Source organism: Anomaloglossus baeobatrachus, chromosome 1 (genome assembly GCF_048569485.1).
Source record: "Anomaloglossus baeobatrachus isolate aAnoBae1 chromosome 1, aAnoBae1.hap1, whole genome shotgun sequence".
Lineage (NCBI taxonomy): Eukaryota > Metazoa > Chordata > Amphibia > Anura > Aromobatidae > Anomaloglossus > Anomaloglossus baeobatrachus.
This window is the reverse complement of record NC_134353.1, coordinates 549,431,312-549,452,273: the sequence shown is the minus strand read 5'-3', so window position 1 is coordinate 549,452,273 and position 20,962 is coordinate 549,431,312. Positions and strand designations below refer to the sequence as shown.

Sequence of the window (20,962 nt, the reverse complement as noted above, 5' to 3'; positions counted from 1 at the left end):
GTAAGCGGCCCGTGACATCACCACTAGTCACAGTCTCGGGTCGACAGCGAGAGGTGATGTAACAAACGGCGGGCATAGAAGGTAGTGACGACAGCTGACGTCAGGAGTGCAGGACTTCATCAACGCAGGTGATGAACTTACTAACCTCCTGACGGTAGCGCTTGTCACCCCCGCGGCTGCTGACACTGCAGTGCGGGCAACTGCTGACACTGCTGTGCGGGCAGCCACGGGGCTGGGGCTGGAGCGGGACACAGACTGCACGGGCACCCAACGGAAGTCACATGGAAGTGCTTCCGTGTTGCTTCCGGGAATTTTGCGGGCCCATTGACTTGTATTGAATCACGGTTCGTTATTACGGAACAGAATAGGACATGTTCCATAATAACGGAGCAAAAATACAGCATCCGATGTGTTTTTTTTTGTAGGATCGGATGCACATGGAGGTGCTACCGTGTGCCATCCGATCCTACACAAGAAACATTGAAAAGATGGTCCTGCCCGTGGGTCCGCAAAAAAACAGGAACTGACCAGGACAAATGGAACGGTCATGTGAATGAGCCCACCTGCAGCTATTGCAGCGTGTGCGAGCTGTGAGATCAGGAGTCAGCTGACTCCAGTGCCGGCCGATAAATTCTGTGTCCCGCTGCAGAAGGATCCGGTAAAATAACGGTTGCATGCGTTGCACATTTAATCCACAGGATCCAGTCATATGCGGTTTGCGGTTGTTTGCCTACAGGAAAAAAACGCTGATGTGAAAGTAGCCTGCAAAATGCATGCCACACGAATGATACGGACGACACACAGACTAGGCAAGAGGGAAAAAAAAGCAATCTCATGACCCCTTCATTTTTTTTTCCCCCAATTATTTTTTTCACATGTTGCGCCGGCTAATAATCATAATTTCTGTACACACACACACACACACACACACACACACACCACTGTATATGCACACAATACACCACACACACCACACACTGTATATACACACACAACACACCACACACTGTATATACACACACTATGAACTATATGAGAACAAGCTGAAGATAGCCGCTTTCTTCCCCTGGTTGTGCAGAGCTGGGAGCTTTGGCTGTCTGCGTGATTGCTCTCAGTGCATCCACAGGGAAGAGGCAGGGAGGAAACTTTGGGAGGAGAGCAGAGTGGGTCTTTTAGACACAGTGGGTGTGTTAGATAATTTAGGCACAGCCCTAGAGCCACAAAGAATTATGGGAGTTGTAGTAACTGAACCCAGGAAGTCAGAAGAGAGATTAACCCCATCAGAGCTGGAGCCTGCAATGAGGATGTGCTGCTAGTGCACAATAAAAGGTAATATAGCTGAAAAAAGATGATAGATGTGTGGAGAGGCACATAACAGCAAGATTTATCAGAAAAAAAAAAAAAAATCAGTTTTGGTAACTGGACAACTTCTTTAATGCTTTGTTGCGGCGACCAAAAATAAACATTTTTGGAGTTTGGAATTTTTTTTCTCGCTATGCCGTGTACTGATCAGATTAATTGATTTTATATTTTGATAGATTGGCCATTTCTGAATGCGGCAATAGTAGGTGTATATTTTATTATTTTATTCTCAATAGGGCAAAAGGGGGGTGATTGGAACTTATTTTTGTATTTTTTAAAAATTACAGTCCACCGAAGAATGATTTTCAGTTATTGTCGCTATTTTTAAAGTGATCAGTATTATTCATTGGATAGCAGCAATAACGTGACCGGGGACTCTGAAAACCGGCCCACATTGTGTTCTCCAGAAACTCCAGAGATTTTCCAAAGCTGAGTGGCGCTATTTACTTTTTACTAAGCACCATTAAAAAAAGCAGCGATAAGCAATAACTACCCGTAATGGTGACTGTTACAAGACGCATCAGTGGTCATAACAGGGTTAAAAACAAAATTATACCTATACATTTTATTGGCAAAACAAAATGTTCCTAAATCCGCCGCCACTACCGGCAGGAGTTGTGGAAACCGTAATACACCAAGAAATGCTGCTTCTGTAACTTGTCAGATAAGCCGATAGCATAGCTTAATTAGATATACTTTTGCGTTACTTACATTAAAGTGGTTTTCCCATAAACTAAGTAAATTGTAAAGTTGATTTTAATCAATAGATCTTGGAATAATAATTTCTACAACTAAATGTGTGTTAAAAAAAAAATGTTCCTGTGCGGACAATCTTATATAAACTACTCACAAAAAGTTAGGGAAATTTGATTTTCAGGCGAAATGAGAGTATGATGAAAATGCACTCTAACCTTTAGGTGAACCTAATGTGACTCTCCAAGCTGTTGAATACACATGTCCAACAGTTAAATATTTCAGTAATTTGCTGTTCTCTAACAAGGAGCTTCATGGCAAAATTCATAACAGGTGTTTGATCGCCCAATCGCCCAATCATTTTTTTGGTTCAATTAGAATTAGCATTTAAACTGTCCTTATGCTGCTCACATTTTGACATGAGACCAAGACGACACCTAACAATTGATCTTCACCGATGAAAGTTGATTCATCCAGAGCAGAGAAGGGAATTTTGTTACTTACCGTAAATTCCTTTTCTTCTAGCTCTTATTGGGAGACCCAGACGATTGGGGTATAGCTACTGCCCTCCGGAGGCCACACAAAGCACTACACTAAAAAGTGCAAGGCCCCTCCCCTTCTGGCTATACCCCCCCGTGGTATCACGGGTACTCCAGTTTTAGTGCCAAAGCAAGAAGGAGGAAGCCAATAACTGGTTTAAACAAATTAACTCCGAGAAACATCGGAGAACTGAAAAAACCGTTCAACATGAACAACATGTGTACCCGCAAACAACAAAAAAATCCCGAAGGACAACAGGGCGGGTGCTGGGTCTCCCAATAAGAGCTAGAAGAAAAGGAATTTACGGTAAGTAACAAAATTCCCTTCTTCTTCAGCGCTCTATTGGGAGACCCAGACGATTGGGACGTCCAAAAGCTGTCCCTGGGTGGGTAAAGAAATACCTCATGTTAGAGCTGCAAAAAAACAGCCCTCCCCTACGGGGATGTCACTGCCGCCTGCAGGACTCTTCTACCTAAGCTGGCATCCGCCGAAGCATAGGTATGCACCTGATAATGCTTGGTGAAAGTGTGCAGACTGGACCAGGTTGCTGCCTGGCACACCTGTTGAGCCGAAGCCTGGTGACGTAATGCCCAGGACGCACCCACGGCTCTGGTTGAGTGGGCTTTTAGCCCTGAAGGAACCGGAAGCCCCGCAGAGCGGTAGGCCTCTAGAATTGGTTCTTTGATCCATCGAGCCAGGGTGGCTTTAGAAGCCTGCAATCCCTTGCGCGGACCAGCGACAAGGACAAAAAGTGCATCGGAACGGCGTATGGGCGCCGTTCGGGAGATGTAGATTCTGAGTGCTCTCACCAGATCTAGCAAACGTAAGTCCTTTTCATACCGGTGAACCGGATGAGGGTAAAAGGAAGGCAAGGATATATCCTGATTAAGATGAAACGAGGATACGACCTTGGGGAGAAACTCCGGAATGGGGCGCAGCACTACCTTGTCCTGGTGGAACACCAGGAAAGGAGCCTTGGATGACAAAGCTGCCAGCTCAGACACTCGCCGAAGCGATGTGATCGCGACAAGAAACGCCACTTTCTGTGACAGTCGAGAAAAGGAAACGTCCTTTAGAGGCTCGAAGGGCGTCTTTTGCAGAGCAACAAGTACTCTGTTCAGATCCCATGGATCTAACGGCCGCTTGTACGGGGGCACAATATGACAGACCCCCTGTAGGAACGTGCGCACCTTAGGAAGACGTGCTAGACGCTTCTGAAAAAACACAGACAGTGCCGAGACTTGCCCTTTAAGGGAACTGAGCGACAAGCCCTTTTCCAACCCCGATTGCAGGAAGGAAAGAAAGGTGGGCAATGCAAATGGCCAAGGGGATACTCTCTGTGCAGAGCACCAAGATAAGAAAATCTTCCACGTCCTGTGGTAGATCTTAGCAGACGTTGACTTCCTAGCCTGTCTCATTGTGGCTACGACTCCTTGAGATAATCCTGCAGACGCTAGGATCCAGGACTCAATGGCCACACAGTCAGGTTCAGGGCCGCAGAATTCTGATGGAAAAACGGCCCTTGGGACAGTAAGTCTGGTCGGTCTGGCAGTGACCACGGTCGACCGACCGTGAGATGCCACAGATCCGGATACCACGATCTCCTCGGCCAGTCTGGGGCGACGAGTATGACGCGGCTGCAATCGGATCTGATCTTGCGTAACACTCTGGGCAAGAGTGCCAGAGGTGGGAAGACGTATGGGAGCCGGAACTGCGACCAATCTTGAACTAATGCGTCTGCCGCCAGAGCTCTTTGATCGCGCGACCTCGCCATGAATGCCGGGACCTTGTTGTTGTGCCGGGACGCCATTAGGTCGACGTCCGGCACTCCCCATCGGCGACAGATTTCCTGAAACACGTCCGGGTGAAGGGACCATTCCCCTGCGTCCATGCCCTGGCGACTGAGGAAGTCTGCTTCCCAGTTTTCTACGCCGGGGATGTGAACTGCGGATATGGTGGAGGCCGTGGCTTCCACCCACATCAGAATCCGCCGGACTTCCTGGAAGGCTTGCCGACTGCGTGTCCCCCCTTGGTGGTTGATGTATGCCACCGCTGTGGAGTTGTCCGACTGAATTCGGATCTGCCTTCCTTCCAGCCACTGCTGGAAGGCTAGTAGGGCAAGATACACTGCTCTGATTTCCAGAACATTGATCTGAAGGGTGGACTCCTGCGGAGTCCACGTCCCCTGAGCCCTGTGGTGGAGAAACACTGCTCCCCACCCTGACAGACTCGCATCTGTCGTGACCACTGCCCAGGATGGGGGCAGGAAGGATCTTCCCTGAGACAATGAGGTGGGAAGGAGCCACCATTGTAGAGAGTCCTTGGCCGTCTGGGAAAGAGAGACTTTCCTGTCCAGGGACGTTGACTTCCCGTCCCATTGGCGGAGAATGTCCCATTGAAGTGGGCGCAGATGAAACTGCGCAAAGGGAACTGCTTCCATGGCTGCCACCATCTTCCCGAGGAAGTGCATGAGGCGCCGTAAGGGGTGCGACTGGCCCTGAAGGAGGGATTGCACCCCTGTCTGTAGTGACCGCTGCTTGTTCAGCGGAAGCTTCACTCTCGCTGCTCGAGTATGGAACTCCATGCCAAGATACGTTAGTGACTGTGTCGGAGACAGATTCGACTTTGGAAAGTTGATGATCCATCCAAACGTCTGTAGAGTCTCCAGTGTAGCATGTAGACTGAGTTGGCATGCCTCTTGAGAGGGTGCCTTGACAAGTAGATCGTCTAGGTAAGGGATCACCGAGTGTCCCTGAGAGTGCAAGACTGCTACCACTGCCGCCATGACCTTGGTGAAAACCCGTGGGGCTGTCGCCAGACCGAATGGCAGAGCTACGAACTGAAGATGTTCGTTTCCTATCACAAAACGTAGAAAACGTTGATGTTCTGTAGCAATTGGCACGTGGAGATAAGCATCTTTGATGTCTATTGAGGCAAGGAAGTCTCCTTGAGACATTGAGGCCACGACAGAGCGGAGGGTTTCCATCCGGAACCGCCTGGCGTGCACATGTTTGTTGAGCAGCTTTAGATCCAGAACAGGACGGAACGAGCCGTCCTTTTTTGGAACCACAAAGAGATTGGAGTAAAACCCTCGCCCTTGTTCCTGAGGCGGTACAGGAACCACTACTCCTTCCGCTCTTAGGGAGTCCACCGCCTGCAGCAGGGCATCTGCTCGGTCTGGATGTGGGGAGGTTCTGAAGAACCGAGCTGGAGGACGAGAACTGAACTCGATTCTGTACCCGCGCGACAAAATGTCTGTCACCCACCGGTCTTTGACCTGTGCCATCCAAATGACGGAAAAGCGGGAGAGCCTGCCCCCGACCGGAGATGCGGAGGGGGGGAGCTGGAAGTCATGAGGTGGCCGCTTTGGAAGCGGTTCCTCCATTTGCTTTCTTGGGGCGCGCGTGAGCCCGCCAGGAATCTGAGCTTCTTTGCGTCCTCTGAGTCCCTTTGGACGAGGAGAATTGTGTCTTGCCCGAACCTCGAAAGGACTGAAACCTCTGCTGCCACTTTTTCTGCTGAGGTTTGCTTGTTCTGGGCTGGGGTAAAGAAGAGTCTTTACCCTTGGACTGTTTAATGATGTCAGCCAATGGTTCGCCAAACAGTCTATCTCTAGATAAAGGCAGGCTGGTTAAACATTTTTTGGAACCAGCATCTGCTTTCCAGTCCTTTAACCACAAGGCTCTGCGCAAAACTACCGAATTGGCGGACGCCATTGAGGTGCGGCTGGTAGATTCTAGGACCGCATTGATAGCGTAAGACGCGAACGCGGACATCTGCGAGGTAAGGGACGCCACTTGCGGCACCGCTGGATGTAAGATAGCATCCACTTTTGCTAAACCAGCTGAAATAGCTTGGAGTGCCCATACGGCTGCGAATGCTGGAGCAAACGACGCGCCGATAGCTTCATAGACAGATTTTAACCAAAGGTCCATCTGTCTGTCATTGGCATCCTTAAGTGAAGCGCCATCCTCCACTGCAACTATGGATCTAGCTGCAAGTTTGGAAATCGGGGGGTCAACTTTTGGACACTGGGTCCAGCGCTTGACCACATCAGGGGGAAAAGGAAAACGTGTATCCTTAGAACGTTTAGAGAAACGCCTTTCTGGATGAGCGTCGTGTTTCTGGATTGACTCTCTGAAGTCAGAGTGATCCAAGAAAGCACTTAATTTACGCTTGGGATAGAGGAAACGAAACTTCTCCTGCTCTGCAGCTGCCTCCTCTGCTGAAGGGGCTGGGGGAGAAATATCTAACAGTCTATTGATGGCTGAGATAAGATCGTTTACCATGGCGTCCCCATCCGGGGTATCCAGATTGAGAGGGGTTCCAGGATAAGACTCCTGATCACTCTCATCAGACGCATCACAGGGAGACTGATTGCGCTGAGACCCTGAGCAGTGTGATGACGTTGAGGGTCTTTCCCAGCGAGCTCGCTTAGGGTGGCTGGGGCTATCATCTGAGTCATAATACTCAGCCTGTGAAGCCGGGGACCCCCTTGCAGTCTGGATTAAATCCAACTGAGGGGGATTAGAGGACAGAGACCTCGCCGTGTCCATAGACTGAGCCCCAGGCATGGATTGCAAAGTTTCAAGGATTTTTGCCATAGTCACAGACATACTACCCGCAAAAACTGCAAAGTCTGTCCCTGACACCGGGGCAGGACTTACAGGCGTCTCAGCCTGGGTCACTATCTCTCCTGACTCCGGCTGGCGAAGCAGCACCGGGTCTGAGCATTGCACACAATGGGGGTCCTTGGAGCCTGCTGGTAGAGCAGCCCCACATGCAGCACACGCAGTGTACACAGCCCTAGCCTTGGCAGCCTTGCGTTTTGCGGATGACATGTTGCTGCCTCCTCAGAGTGATCTGGGTATACAGCCAGGAAGCGACCTCACAGTGCAAGCAATAAGGAAATATATATATATGTCCAGTGACACAGTACACCAATACACACTGAGGCACTAGAGGGGCCAGCTGAAAAGCCGCTTACCGCCCGCTTAAGAGCGGGTGTGTGATCTCCAAAGCCCCCTAGTCCAGGTCTCCCAGAGCCTTGCGTCCTTCCTCCAGCCAGACATGCATGTAATGGCTGCCGGCGTCCTGAGAGAGGAGGGGGGGCGGGCCCTGGGCGTTCCTGGCTAAGAGCGGGAAGCCTGCTTCCCTCTGTGCCTAGTGAGAGGGCTGGAGCATGTAAATCAGGCTCCAGCCCTCGTCGCTGCCGTGAAACAGCGTCTCTCCCCTACCCTGATTGACAGGGTGGGGGCGGGAACGAATCGGAGCTGCCGGCGTCCTAGGCCGCAAAAGCCGGGGACTAGATTTATAAACGCCACCGCCGTAAAAGCGCGGTCGGCGTGTCCCCGGCGAACTAAAAGTCACAGCAGCGCCGCCGGTCCAGCGGGGGTCGGCGCTGCGTTCCCACACACAGAAAAAAGTCCCCCAGTTAAACTGTAGGAACACTAGCTCTAGCGTTACGGTCCCCGGCGCACTACAACACCCAGCCAGCCCGGAGTGTGTCTGTGCCTGCCGGGGACACAGAGTACCTGTATGATGCAGGGCCATGTCCCTGATGGTACTCCTGCTCGGCATCCACCAGGTTCTATGGGTCTGTGGATGGAGCCCGGCGTCAGAGCTTTGAGGCCGGCAGGATCCCACTTCCACAGAGCCCTACAAGGGAATGTGGAAGGAAAACAGCATGTGGGGCTCCAGCCTCTGTACCAGCAATAGGTACCTCAACCTTACAACACCATCAACGGGTGAGAAGGGAGCATGCTGGGGGCCCTATATGGGCCCTCTTTTCTTCCATTCGAAATAGTCAGCAGCTACTGCTGACTAAAATCTGTGGAGCTATGCGTGGATGTCTGACCTCCTTCGCACAAAGCTTGAAAACTGGAGTACCCGTGATACCACGGGGGGGTATAGCCAGAAGGGGAGGGGCCTTGCACTTTTTAGTGTAGTGCTTTGTGTGGCCTCCGGAGGGCAGTAGCTATACCCCAATCGTCTGGGTCTCCCAATAGAGCGCTGAAGAAAGTGATGGTCGCCAATGAGGTTGAAGGCGTTAAGGAGAGCTCTATGCTTTAGACACGGTTTTCACCAGATGAGCCTTTGGTGGTGGTGTTACAATATGGGCAGGTGTGTCTAGTCTATACAGAACTGCCCTACACTTTGTGAACTGTACAATTACAAGACCCTAATACTTAATATCATCAATTCAGTCATTGTGCCTCTGCACAAACACAGGCCTAATTTTATCTTCACATACGACAATGCTGCAGCTCATCGAGGTCGCATCATTAGAGAATGGCTGCTGGAGACTCGAGTACCTCAAATGGAGTGGCCTGCTCTTTCAGCAGACCTGAATCCCAAAGAAAACCTATGGAGTCACTGTGTACAGGCTCATAACTCTGCACCCCAGAACCTCAAATAAAGGGCGGCCTTTAAGAGTGGGACGCCATGCCTCAGCAGACAGTAACTCTACTTGTGAAAAGCAGGAGTTGTTATTGTCAAGCTGTAATTGATGGTCAAGGCTCCATGACAAGTTCTTGAGACATTGACTTTTTTGTGGGATGTATACCCACCACTGTTTGCTATTGTTTCAATTGTTTGAGATTAGGAAATCACCATTACATGGTTTTACTTATATGCACTACTTTCATGATATCACTGTAGCATGGACTTTTTAGGTTTTCCGTGAATTTCATCCGAAAGCCAAATATCCCTAACTATGTGAGTAGTGAATGTGTGCCTGCTATGTAATATGTAATGGCCGTGTGACTGTACAAGGACATGTACTATCACAATAACAGTTGCATTCAAGCAAGAGGGAAAAAAAAAGCTTAAGGATGCAAACCGTGAACGCAGGAAGGTGAACATGCATTACCCCTTCAAAAAAAATTTGAAAATATATTTTAGAAGAAAAAAAAAAAAAAGATACTTGGATAAAAGGAGTCAATTTTATTTGAACCCAGTTACCATGTTACGGTGAATCTCTCAAATGAGTCCTAAAATAGTGAATGCCTTTCTGTGTCAAACCTGACCTCATATGGACTGGAAAAGGACCTGCTAACAGAGCATTAAAGCTACCTAAAGTAACTGGGAGTGCAGAGAGGGCATGACCCCATAATAAAAAATAGACAAACTGTCCCACGTACAGTTTTTCCCAAACACTGACTCAGAAGCTTTTTCTTGCCCATACTTTGAAGCCTTTGCATGGCCTTTGGTGGATGATTTTGGTGTCATTAGATTGGTTAGAAATTAATGGACACTAAGCTGTGATTGGCTGCTGTGGGCAAAGAAGATTTTCTTAACCCAGCTTTAAGATGTGGTGGTAGAGCATCCAGTCATCGCATGTCTTTCATTTGGCCTCAGCAGAATAAATGAGAACTGCGCTGTGATTGGTAGTGGACTGTACAGATTTTTTTTTTGGTCACAGTTCATTAGTGTGGTGTTGTCCATAGCAACCAGAGCACAGCTTTCACTTTACCTCAGCCGTATAAGAAATTAAAGCTGCGCTGTGATTGGTTAAGAGAAGATAGATTTTCTTTTACACAGAGTGCATAAGAGTGTGCTGCTGTGCTTACCACGATTCCTTTCAGGATTTAGTGGTTGTGGTGGATTTAGCTTCTGTTTATAACATGATAAAAATGGCTACAAGGGGGTGTCATAATTCACCCGAAACTTTTGCGGTTTTGTGGTAAAGAAACATTCTGAACATTATAGATGTCGTTAGAAAAGTGTATTAATTATATTTTGGAGTAAAACTAAGTGATCAGGACACGTCGTGGCTCCACATGTAGTGTGTTCTGTTTGTGTAGAACTATGATAGTGGTCTAAAGAGGAGAAAGCTTTCGTAGTGGTCTAAAGAGAGGAAAGCTTTAGTTTTGGCGTACCTATGATCTGGAGGGAACTGCAAATCACGGTGAGGACTGCTACTTTTGTATGTGCAACATGGAAGGATCCAACCTTAGAAATAAGGAGATTCTATACCTGACCTCCCATCAGCGATTCGCTCTGTACCTCACAGTCCAGGAATACCTGTCCCTTCACCGCCGGAGAAACGAAGATACAGGATTCAGAACATAAAAAGCAGGATTCTGATGTACATTTTCATGCCAGTCCAAAAGAGCCACAGCTTTTTTCACACCTCAAATTAAACGATATTGTCAGAAACTTGGACTTTCCTAAACATTCTGCAGAACGTTTAGGTTCTATATTAACACCTTCACAACCTTGGACTTCCACATTCATCCTAGAAATGGAGTAGTTCCCAACCTAAGACATATGTATTCATCCTGGCAATCACAAGGGCATCGTCGCTGTGTCCGGCGCAATTGCCGCCAGGGACTCTGATTTCCCGACAGCAGAGTTCCGGCCATTACAGCCAAAAGTGGTGCGGTAGATATAAACTGCTAGACACAATTTGCCATAGGAAACCAAATTAACCCCCATAACGACTGCCTAACGTCTCAAAACGTCGGACTTGTAGGGTACTTATTTTGTTCCAACACTTTGAGACGCTCTTTCAAATTAAGCCTGTAGGGCCCCTAGCGACGGAAAATCTCCGGGATTTCAGCTACCTGGGGTAGCTGAGACCCTGGAGATCATGATTCAGGCTGGTTTTTCCGGGCCCCAGTCATGTGATAACCGGTATATACCGTACACCGATGATCACGTTAAAGTAAATGACAGCGCCAGTAATATAAAACGATTTCTCTCTTACCTGTCATGATCAAACATGTCAGATAGGAGATAAATCTGCTATTTTTTGAGTGTAAGTGTAAGAGGTTTTCCAGGGCCTTTGTGGTACCAGTAACATGAAACCCCCTATATTTCCGTTAACTGCTGACGGACCTGAGTGGGACCATATGTTTTTGTGGGTTAAGTTGAATGCTATTCGAGAACAGAAGATTGTGGATCAGTCAACATTTATCCTGTGATCTATGCTGAGCGCTTACATCAGGGTTTCAATCTACATCTTCGAAATATGTAATTCAAGTGAAACCCCCAACAGATCCATTCACTAATTAGGCAGCAGAGTTACTCTCGACTCTGTTCAGCGGTGTTTGTCTTTTCAAAGGTGAACAAAACTACTGTTGATCTCACTTTTGTGCACGCCTAAAAAGACTTGTAAAAAGATGGACTCCGTCAGACCACAGGTGAGACGTGAGGTCAAAGTGACTCAGTTTGTCTCATTACAGTAAATTTTCAGTTGGGAATTTTGTCGTAACAAATTTTTTCTGACATTTAGAATTGACTTTGTTTACACTGTTCACCGTGCGGTATAGGTGATTAGATGCCTTTATTTCTCCAGTCAGTACAATTACAGCGATACCAGATTTAGTTATTTTAGGTTTGGCTGCTATCACACTAAACGCTTTTTTTTTGTTTACATAATAAAGGTGTTAAGGCTATAGTTTTTTGAGGTTTTTTTTCTGCCGACAGTCATGTGTGGGCTTGTTTTTTGCGGGATTAGTTAGAGTTTTTATTGGTACCACAATTCTCGAAGGCTTTTTGTGAAGCAGAATCATGAAGAAACAGAAATTCAGGAATGTTGGTGTTTTACCCCAGCGTAAAAGTTAAGGCAGCTTTATTCTTCGGGTCTGTAAGGTTACAGCGATACATTTATAAAATGTAAAATTTTATTTTTTGTTCATCACCCAACAGTATAAAATGTTGTTACACACCTGTAGTGTCAATATGCTCACTGCACCCCCTGGATGAATGAATTCATTTAGGGGTGCAGTGTGTAAAATGGAGTAAACTTGTGGGGTGTTTCTGATGTTATGGCACCTCATGGGCTCTGCAACATGTGACATGACACCCACAAAGCATTCCAGCTAAATCTGAACTCAAATACAGCGCTCCATCCCTTCACTTTGTACTGTGCCTTAAAAGTAGTTTTCGACCACACATGGAATATTGGCGAACTAAGGAGAAATTGCACAACAAATTGTAAGGTGCATTATCTCCTGTTCCCCAAGTGAATTTGAAAAAGTTAGGGTTGAAGCTACATTTTTGTGGTTAAAAATGTATTTCTTCATTTTCACGGCTTAACGTTATAAAATTCTGTGAAGCACCTGGTGGTTCAAGGTGCTCACCACACATCTAGATAAATTCCTTAAGGGGTCTAGTTTAAAAAATGGGGTTGCTTGTGTGGGCGCCCCACTGTTAAGACACATCAGGGACTCTCCAAACGGGACATGGCGCCCGCTAACAATTCGTGACAATTTTGCACTCTAGAATTCAAATGCTGCTCCTTCCCTTCCCACCCCTGACATTCACCCAACCAGTAGATTTCCACTACATATGGGGTATTGGCATTCTCAGAGGAAATTGTACAATTAATTGTATGCTGCATTTTCTCTGGTTACCCTTGTGAAAATGCAAAATTTCAGTAATATTTTGTGAGAAAGTAAAATTCATTTTTTCCTTCCACATTGCCTTAGTTCCTGTGAAGGACCTAAAGGGGTAATAAACTTCTTGGGTGTGATTCTGAGTACTTGGAGGTGTGCAGCTTTAAGATTGGTGTCACTTTTGGGTATTTTCTGTCACCTATGCCTTTTACAGTCAATTCAAATGTGATGTGGTCCCAACATAAAAAAAAGTACTTTTTTTGTTTTATAAGACGCACCCCAAATTAAGAGAAAAAAAAAAAAAAAGGGGTCTTAGCGCTGCCCTCGGGCTGCGGTCTCAGCTCTGCCCTGGAGCTGCGAGGCAATTCTGACAACGTCAGCAATGAGGATTTTAAACAAATGGCGCCCGGAGGCGGCGTGTGCAGATGAGATCTTGAGCCGACCGCGTCATATGTGCACGCGCCAACTCTGGGGCCATTATTTGAAGTAATCACTGCCGAAAACTTCAGAATGGCCAGTGCCTCACCGGCCGCTGTACAGAGAAGCACAGCATTGCCCCTGTCTCCTGTGATCCCTTTTCCACGACCCCCAGTAAGCTACATTCGTATTTTTAGACGCACCCCTCATTTTCCTCCCACATTTTTGGGAGGAAAAGTGCGTCTTATAATCCAAAAAAATACGGTATGTAAATGGTGTTGGAAAAATGAGAAATTGCTGATAAACTTTGAAACCTTTTAACTTCCTAACAAAATGTATGTGTCAAAACTTTTCCTGACGTAAAGTAGACATGTGGGAAGTTATTTATGAACTAATTTGTGTGACATATCTCTGTAGTTTAAGGATATAAAAAATTAAAAGTTTAAAAATTGCTAAATTTTCAAAATTTGTTAAATTTATTTTCCACAAATAAATGCAAAAAATATCGGTCTAAATTTCCCACTATCATGAAGTACAATATGTCAAGAAAAAACAAAGCCTGAAAGCTGCTACAGCACAATGGCAGTAAGTATGCATTCTGTGCACTTCAAGGTTAACTATGAGAATTTAGACTTTGGAAGCAAGGAGGATACACGAAGTACCCATGCTATTTGTGTGAATGAGACCGCCGGGAAATGACTCCTCACTGGAGCCAAAAAAGTTGGCCATCGAGAACATCTTTGCAACCTGGACTGAAGAACAGTTGCGGAAGTTTAAGTTGATCCCACTAAAGTTCTCCTGCCACCACTCCACATTAACCTCTTATCAACTTCGCAATTTTTTATTTTTTATTCTCATTCTTCCAAGAGCGATAACTTATTTTTCCATCAATATAACCATATGAGGACTTGTTTTGGGGAGGAGGGTGAGTTGTTGAATGACGCTTTTGAAGGATACGATGTATGTTACCATATAATGTACTGAAATGTGAAAATATTTTAAGTGTGGTGAAACTGCAAAAAAGTGCAATTCCAATTGTTTTAGGTTGTTTTATTTTAATTTCCATTTTCACTGTATGGTGAAACGGACCTTGCAATATGATTCTTCAGGTCAGTACGAGTACGTAGACACCAAACATTCAAATAGGAGAAAATAGAGTTGGACTGCTCAAAAAGGTATACATTTTATTAAACAACTCAACATTAAAAAGGAATTACAAACATGTGAACAACATCACCATAAGGGGCAGCAGCAAATTTATAGGCAGTCACTAGCTAATAAAAAAAAAAAAAACCCACTAGTAATGATGCTGCGTTTATGACCATGCGTTTTTGATGCGGGGTTTTTTCAGTAGAAGCAAGCCAAAAACGCAAGATGGGACATGCTGCAGTTTTTTTTGCCAGAAGTCTGACAAACTGCAGACAAAAAACTGGAACGTGCGCACAGCAAATCTGAATTCTCATAGACTTTGCAGGGAAGTCAAGTGTGAGAACTTTTTGACAACAAAACTGCACCAAAAAACGCAACAAAAAATGATGCAAACTGGCATGTAGCCTTATGGTGCCTTTCATGTGCTTGTAATTCATTTTTAATAAGTTTTATTAAATAAAATGAATACCTCTTTGAGCAGTTTAACTTTTTTTAATGTCATTCACAGTCACTTTTTAGACAGGACTTTCCCCCCATTAACATTTTTACGATTTCTTGATTTTCTCTTGGATTTTGCATCGCTAGTAGACACCACACATATATAGTTTTTTTTATTAAGGTGGTGAAAAAAAAAATTGCTTTGGCATTATATTCTGAGAACTAAAATTTATTTTAATTTTGTGATTTTTGGCTGAGCTATTTTTTGTGCTCTGAGCTGACGTTTTTACGGATACCATTTTTGGGTAGATGCAATATCAGAAGCAAGACTAAAAAGGTATTTTTGTGGGTGCAGGTATTCAAAAACACATGAAGGAGGAAGCATTCAAAACAAAGGGCTTGGGTTTCTTTTAAAGTGAAGAAATTTCTAGGCAACAACAAAGATCCAAAATTTAAGTATCATAGAGAACACGCTGAAACTTTTAAATGCCTTGGGTTGTCTGATGATGAATTCGAAATTACATTTTTACATTCCCATTTGTACTATTTTCCTGACAACCTTGGTGCCGTTGGCGAAGAGCAAGGAGAAAGCTTTCATCAGGATATGATCGAGGATGGAACGACGATACTAAGGTAAATAGAACGTTAACACAGCGGGGTGATATTGCTGGATACTTCACAGAAAAGATCCGTAGACCTTCTATAGGAGAAAAGGTATCAAGAGAAGCTTTGAAGAGGAAAAAAAAAGGCACAAGAATTCAATTGCCAAAAATAAAAGTTGCAGAATGAATGGGCAACACATATATATATATAATATAAATAAATATATCAATAAATATATCAATATATCAATAAATATATATATATATATATATATATATATATATATATATATATATATATATATATATATATATATATATATATATATATATATATATATAAGTGTGTAAATACTTGGCTGCAATAAAGATTTTTCTTATTAATCTCGCTTGTACATAGTTTTACACTTGTTTTGTGTAAAAATGCATAAGTGATGGTTAACTATAAAAGGGTTTTGTTCTTTTGTTGTGTGGGTTTTTTTTTTTAAATCCGGGCAAAAGAAAACCTAAGAATTAGTCACTGGATTAGAAAAAAATATTCTTAAACCTAAATTTGCATGCCTGTTTTATTATTACACCTACTACATATTGGGATAGGATATTAGAGATGGGAAATACCTCAGTCCACGGCCCTCTGTCTTATACTCACCCTTCAGCATTTTTATTCTTTTTTGGCGCCACCTTGTGCCTGTAACGTCTGACTGGACAAAAGTCAGAAGTAACGTCACAAGCACTCAATGCAAGTATGAATATAAATTGTATTTATACCCACTATTCAACAATACCCTTTTATGAAGGTATGCATAACTTTAAGAAGCTGTCCCCATTAAACAAATAAAATTAGCTTCCTGTGCAGTTGTATTTCAAATAGCAGATGTTCCATAATGATTGATTGTTTCTTTCTGGTTTCAGTTTATTTTTAGAACTGAAGAAAAAATTCTGCACGCCGGACTTTTTAGACAAACTGATAAAATCATTGGGGACCCTCTGCTTCCGTTTGAAAAAGAATGGCACAGGCTGCTGATTTTATGAACGAAACGTGAACAGAGGATAACTGCAAAGTTGCTACATGTCCTTTTTATTTTAGAAACATTGGAAAAAAGTCTTGACCATTGCTTTAAAACACTGACAAAATTATATTGCTGATCCAAGTTATGATTAACTTTTTAATGAAAATGACTGATAGAGGTATTTTTAAACTAAACTCCTAAAGGGAATTTGTCAGTAGATTTTTGCTATGTAATGTGAAGACCGGAAATAGGGGCTAATTTTCAGTAACGTGTCACTTAAGTTGTGTGCTGTTTACTTCATCACCAAATCATCACTGCCCAGACTACTCACACACCTGCTAGACTGACCACTGTCCCTTCTGATAAGCAGCTCAATGTCAACAGAGTGTGGGCGGGGTTAGCTCTCTGAGCTATGCTATATCTAAAAGCTCTGACAACTGCTTCACCCCATCAAGTGATCCCTTGCTGAAATCAGGGTCTCGTTCCTACCTTTTCCTGCTCTCATTTGAGGTAGCAAAAACCTGGTGACATATTCCCTTCAAGTATTTGTCACCTCAAACGTTTAGTTGTCAGAGACCGTGGTCGTAGACTGGTTCCTATGATGTGTACTGTACACAGATTGCATACTGCTCATTTTTCTTTGTAGCACACAAGCAGAATCAGCATGGAAGAAAATGTAATGCAATTCATAGCCATGTGGCCATAAATCCAGCACTGAAGTGAAATAAATTTGCTATATGCTGCCGCTGGATTTGCCTGTGTCTCACTGTGGCAAGTGTAACTCACTTACGTAGATACTTCGTTGAGGTGGCAATCCATCTTGCTTTGACCTAGATGGATTTAAGTCATTTTTCAGAGCTGTAGACACTCATACATGGAGAAATAAGGAAATTTATCTTTTAAGACCTATTGCAAAAGGTTCATATCCCCTTGTACTACTGATTTATGCAAAATTTGTTGAAACTACATGGATATAGCTTTCGCTTTAGTTTATGGGAGTTGTGAAATGCTAGACTGTTGGCAAAACAGACATTTGCTCAGGAAGAGACAGTTGCAAACTTGGCCTCCTCCTTTTTAAAGTGCTAACTAGGGAAGAAAAAGTCCTTCATTTTCCTGAAAAATGGACAGCCCTAGAAGTGGAAAACTCACCCATCAATTTTTAAGGCATATCCTTTCAATTTGGCCAAATAAATCTCAAGGAATAATACCACACTTATTGCAGCCCCATTGAATGGTTTAACCCCTTCAGCCCCCAGGCACTTTCCGTTTTTGTTCCTTTTTTTTCCCGAGAGCCGTAACTTTTATTTTTCTGTCAATCTTGCCATATGAGAGCTTGTTTTTTGCGGGACGAGTTGTACTTTTAAATGAAACCATATGTTTTACCATAGTGTACTGGAAAACAGCAAACAAATTCCAAGTGTGGAAAAACTGCAAAAAAAAGTGATCACACAATAGTTTTTGGGATGTTTTATTCACCGTGTTCACTATATGGTAAAACTGATGTATCTATGTGATGCCTCAGGTGGTGCGAGTTTGTAGACCCCAAACATGTATAGGTTTACTTGTATCTAAGGGGTTAAAAAAAAAATCACACGTTTGTCCAATAAAAGTGGCGCATGTTTTGCGCCATATTCTGAAACACGTAGCTTTCTTATTTTTCGGGATCTGAGGCTCATTGACTGCTTATTTTATGCGTCTCGAGCTAACATTTTTAATGGTACCATTTTTGCGCAGATGCTACGTTTTGATCGCCTGTTATTGCATTTTGCGTAAAACATGCGGCGACCAAAAAACGTAATTTTGGAGTTTGGAATTTTTTTGCCAGTACGCCGTTTACCAATCAGATTAATTGATTTTATATTTTGATAGATCAGGCATTTCTGAATGCGGCGATACCAAATATGTGTATATTTATTTATTTTTTAACCCTTTAATTTTCAATGGGTTGAAAGGGGGGTGATTTGAACTTTTACGTTTTTTTATTTTACTAGTCCCCCTAGGGGGCTATAGCGATCAACAATCCGATCGCTCTCATCTATCTGCTGATCACAGCTATACAGCTGTAAACAGCAGATACAGTCACTTCCTGTTTCCCTCTGCTCCGGGCCGAGGGAAAACAAAAGTGAAACATCATAGCTGCAGGCGTCATCACATGACCCTGTGCTACGATGGCAACCACCGAAAGTCACGTGATCACTCACGTGACTTCCGGTGGGAGCGGCGGTAAGTAAAAATCATGGCCACGCGCATATAGATCTCGCTGCTAGACTTTGGCAGCGAGATTTAAGGGGTTAAATGTTGCGAGTTGAAGCGATTCCACTCGCAACATGCAGGAACACATGTCAGCTGTTGAAAACAGCTATGTGTGCCGACCGCCGCCGCCTGCCCGTGGCAGGGGGTGGGGCTTAACCTGACACGCTCCATGACGGATCGATTTTTCCAAGGTCGTGAAGGGGTTAATAAAACAATGTATCCCTCAAAGCAGAAAAGGTTGAACAATCTTGAAGTCAAGCATTTCTACAGTGAACAACTCCTAAATGTGCCAAAAAGGGGAATTAAAAAACAAACTTTGGCTCTGCGTCACATTTTTTATGACAAGATCTCTGTTAACAGCATTACAAAGGCTTATCTAGCAAACTCCACTTCTCCAAAATAAACTTCATTCACACTAAGGTAATCAGCTGTAATATTGGCACATACTAGTATTTTCAGAATAACTTAGAGGGGTTGTGTCTGAAATGCTTCCCAATTTCCTGCTTGTTGACTGTTGCGCTTTTGATGATTGACAGTTCGGACAGCATGGCTGGGCTCCTGCCCCGAATTGAGCCCTGATCAATGGTGTTAACAGAGGCAGCTTTGTCTTTACAGCAGCAGAACAGCCAAATACCACTGAAACTGGCTAGATGTAGCAAGCTTCCAAGCAACACTTGCCAGATGAATAGCAAGCATTCAAAAAGATGATACAACCTCTTTAAATAGCACTAAACCCCATACTGTGAAAATAAATAATGCATAGTTGCTAAGAAAAAAAAAAGTTAAACACAAACAAGTTGGTAAAACATAACTGATGCAAAAGTGAAGTAGTCTAGTTGCCCATGTTTAAAAGGATTGTTCGGATTACAAACAATGCAACTCCTGATCATGTACAACCTAAATAGTTCATTGGCAACACTGTTTCTTAAAGTAGCCATGATTTTCTATTCCTGGATAACCCCTTTAAGATCCTGCTTTACTTTTCAAAGACCTGAATATGGAAAATAACAGAGGTTGGACAGATTATGTTGAGCCTTTGCCCCCCTGCAAAAAGGTCATCTAAAACCATTATTGGTGGTGTTTGTTAAATGAAAGAAAAAAAAAATCTAAACATGCAGAAAGGCTTGAGATTTAACAATGCATACCTGTTATCTTGTCTCTAACTAGTTTACAGGATTCGATTTCTCCAATGCTCCCAAACAAGCTTTTTAGTTCCTCTTGAGTCATGTTCTGAGGCAGGTAGTTCACTATCAAGTTGGTCTTGCTATCCTCGGTATTGCTGGAGTCCACTGGAGATGCGCAGTTGTTTATGGAGTTTTGACAGTTGTTTGTGTTATTGCAAGTGGGACCATTGGACAGCTGTGTTTCCATGGCAGCAATTACCTGCTAACAAGATAGAATGGAGGAAAGAAGAAGAAAAAAAGCTGTCAGGACTAATTTGTATTGGAACTTTCAACATATACAATCAGTAACGTGCATTACTCAAGCCCAAGTACCTTTTTAATAAACACAAATTAATAAACATTGCTCCTGAAGAAGTTGTAATAAACCAGCAGTCTTAGAAATATCTCTGAAGAATGAAAAACTGTTAGACTAATAATGTATACTGCCAAATTATACATTTGGTGTGACTTGGAGACGGTGGCTCATTTGTGCATCTCTCATCATTGCTGTCTCCAAAAGTAGAAAAATAGACAAACTGCTATGGATTCTCCTACATGTTTGGCATGCCGTAAATAACATTACACAACACCCTGTAATGGCCAGGTTGGTCAGGAATAGCCATTTAGCCAGGGACGGCATCCCAAGGACAGTAGATGCTCTGCAGTAGGGCATCAGAAGGATAGATGTACTGCATGCAGTAGGCCATCACAAGGATAAGAGACATACTTCATTAGGGCATCATAAGGACAGAAGTACTGCCGTAGGGCATCATCCTCTAAACTTTGAATGGAGCTGCAGCTCATTCAGTGCCTACATCTGGCCCACACAATCTTTTTATTATACAGTAATGATGAACGTGTCTGCGCACGGCACAGAAGCACACGGAGTTTCCTAGTTCCAATATACCACATCTGAAAGGTTTCACAGTAAAGGAGAAAAGCAATTAGAGGCTCTCCTACTAAATCATCTGCTCCCATCAGTACCCTGTCAT

General features: G+C 43.9%; 1 protein-coding gene across 8 annotated transcripts in view; it reads right to left on the bottom strand.

The window, feature by feature from the left end:
- The window catches only part of ELAVL2 (ELAV like RNA binding protein 2), a 261,383-nt gene that overhangs the window by 189,939 nt on the left and 50,482 nt on the right, over positions 1-20,962 (bottom strand). For 5 of the 8 annotated variants that reach the window (XM_075316739.1, XM_075316748.1, XM_075316772.1 and 2 more), the window contains exon 3: positions 19,953-20,193. In XM_075316739.1, coding sequence (XP_075172854.1) covers positions 19,953-20,193 — 241 coding nt within the window. The remainder of the gene's footprint in view (positions 1-19,952; positions 20,194-20,962) is intronic. The other 3 variants (XM_075316754.1, XM_075316780.1, XM_075316763.1) reach the window with 1 other exon arrangement.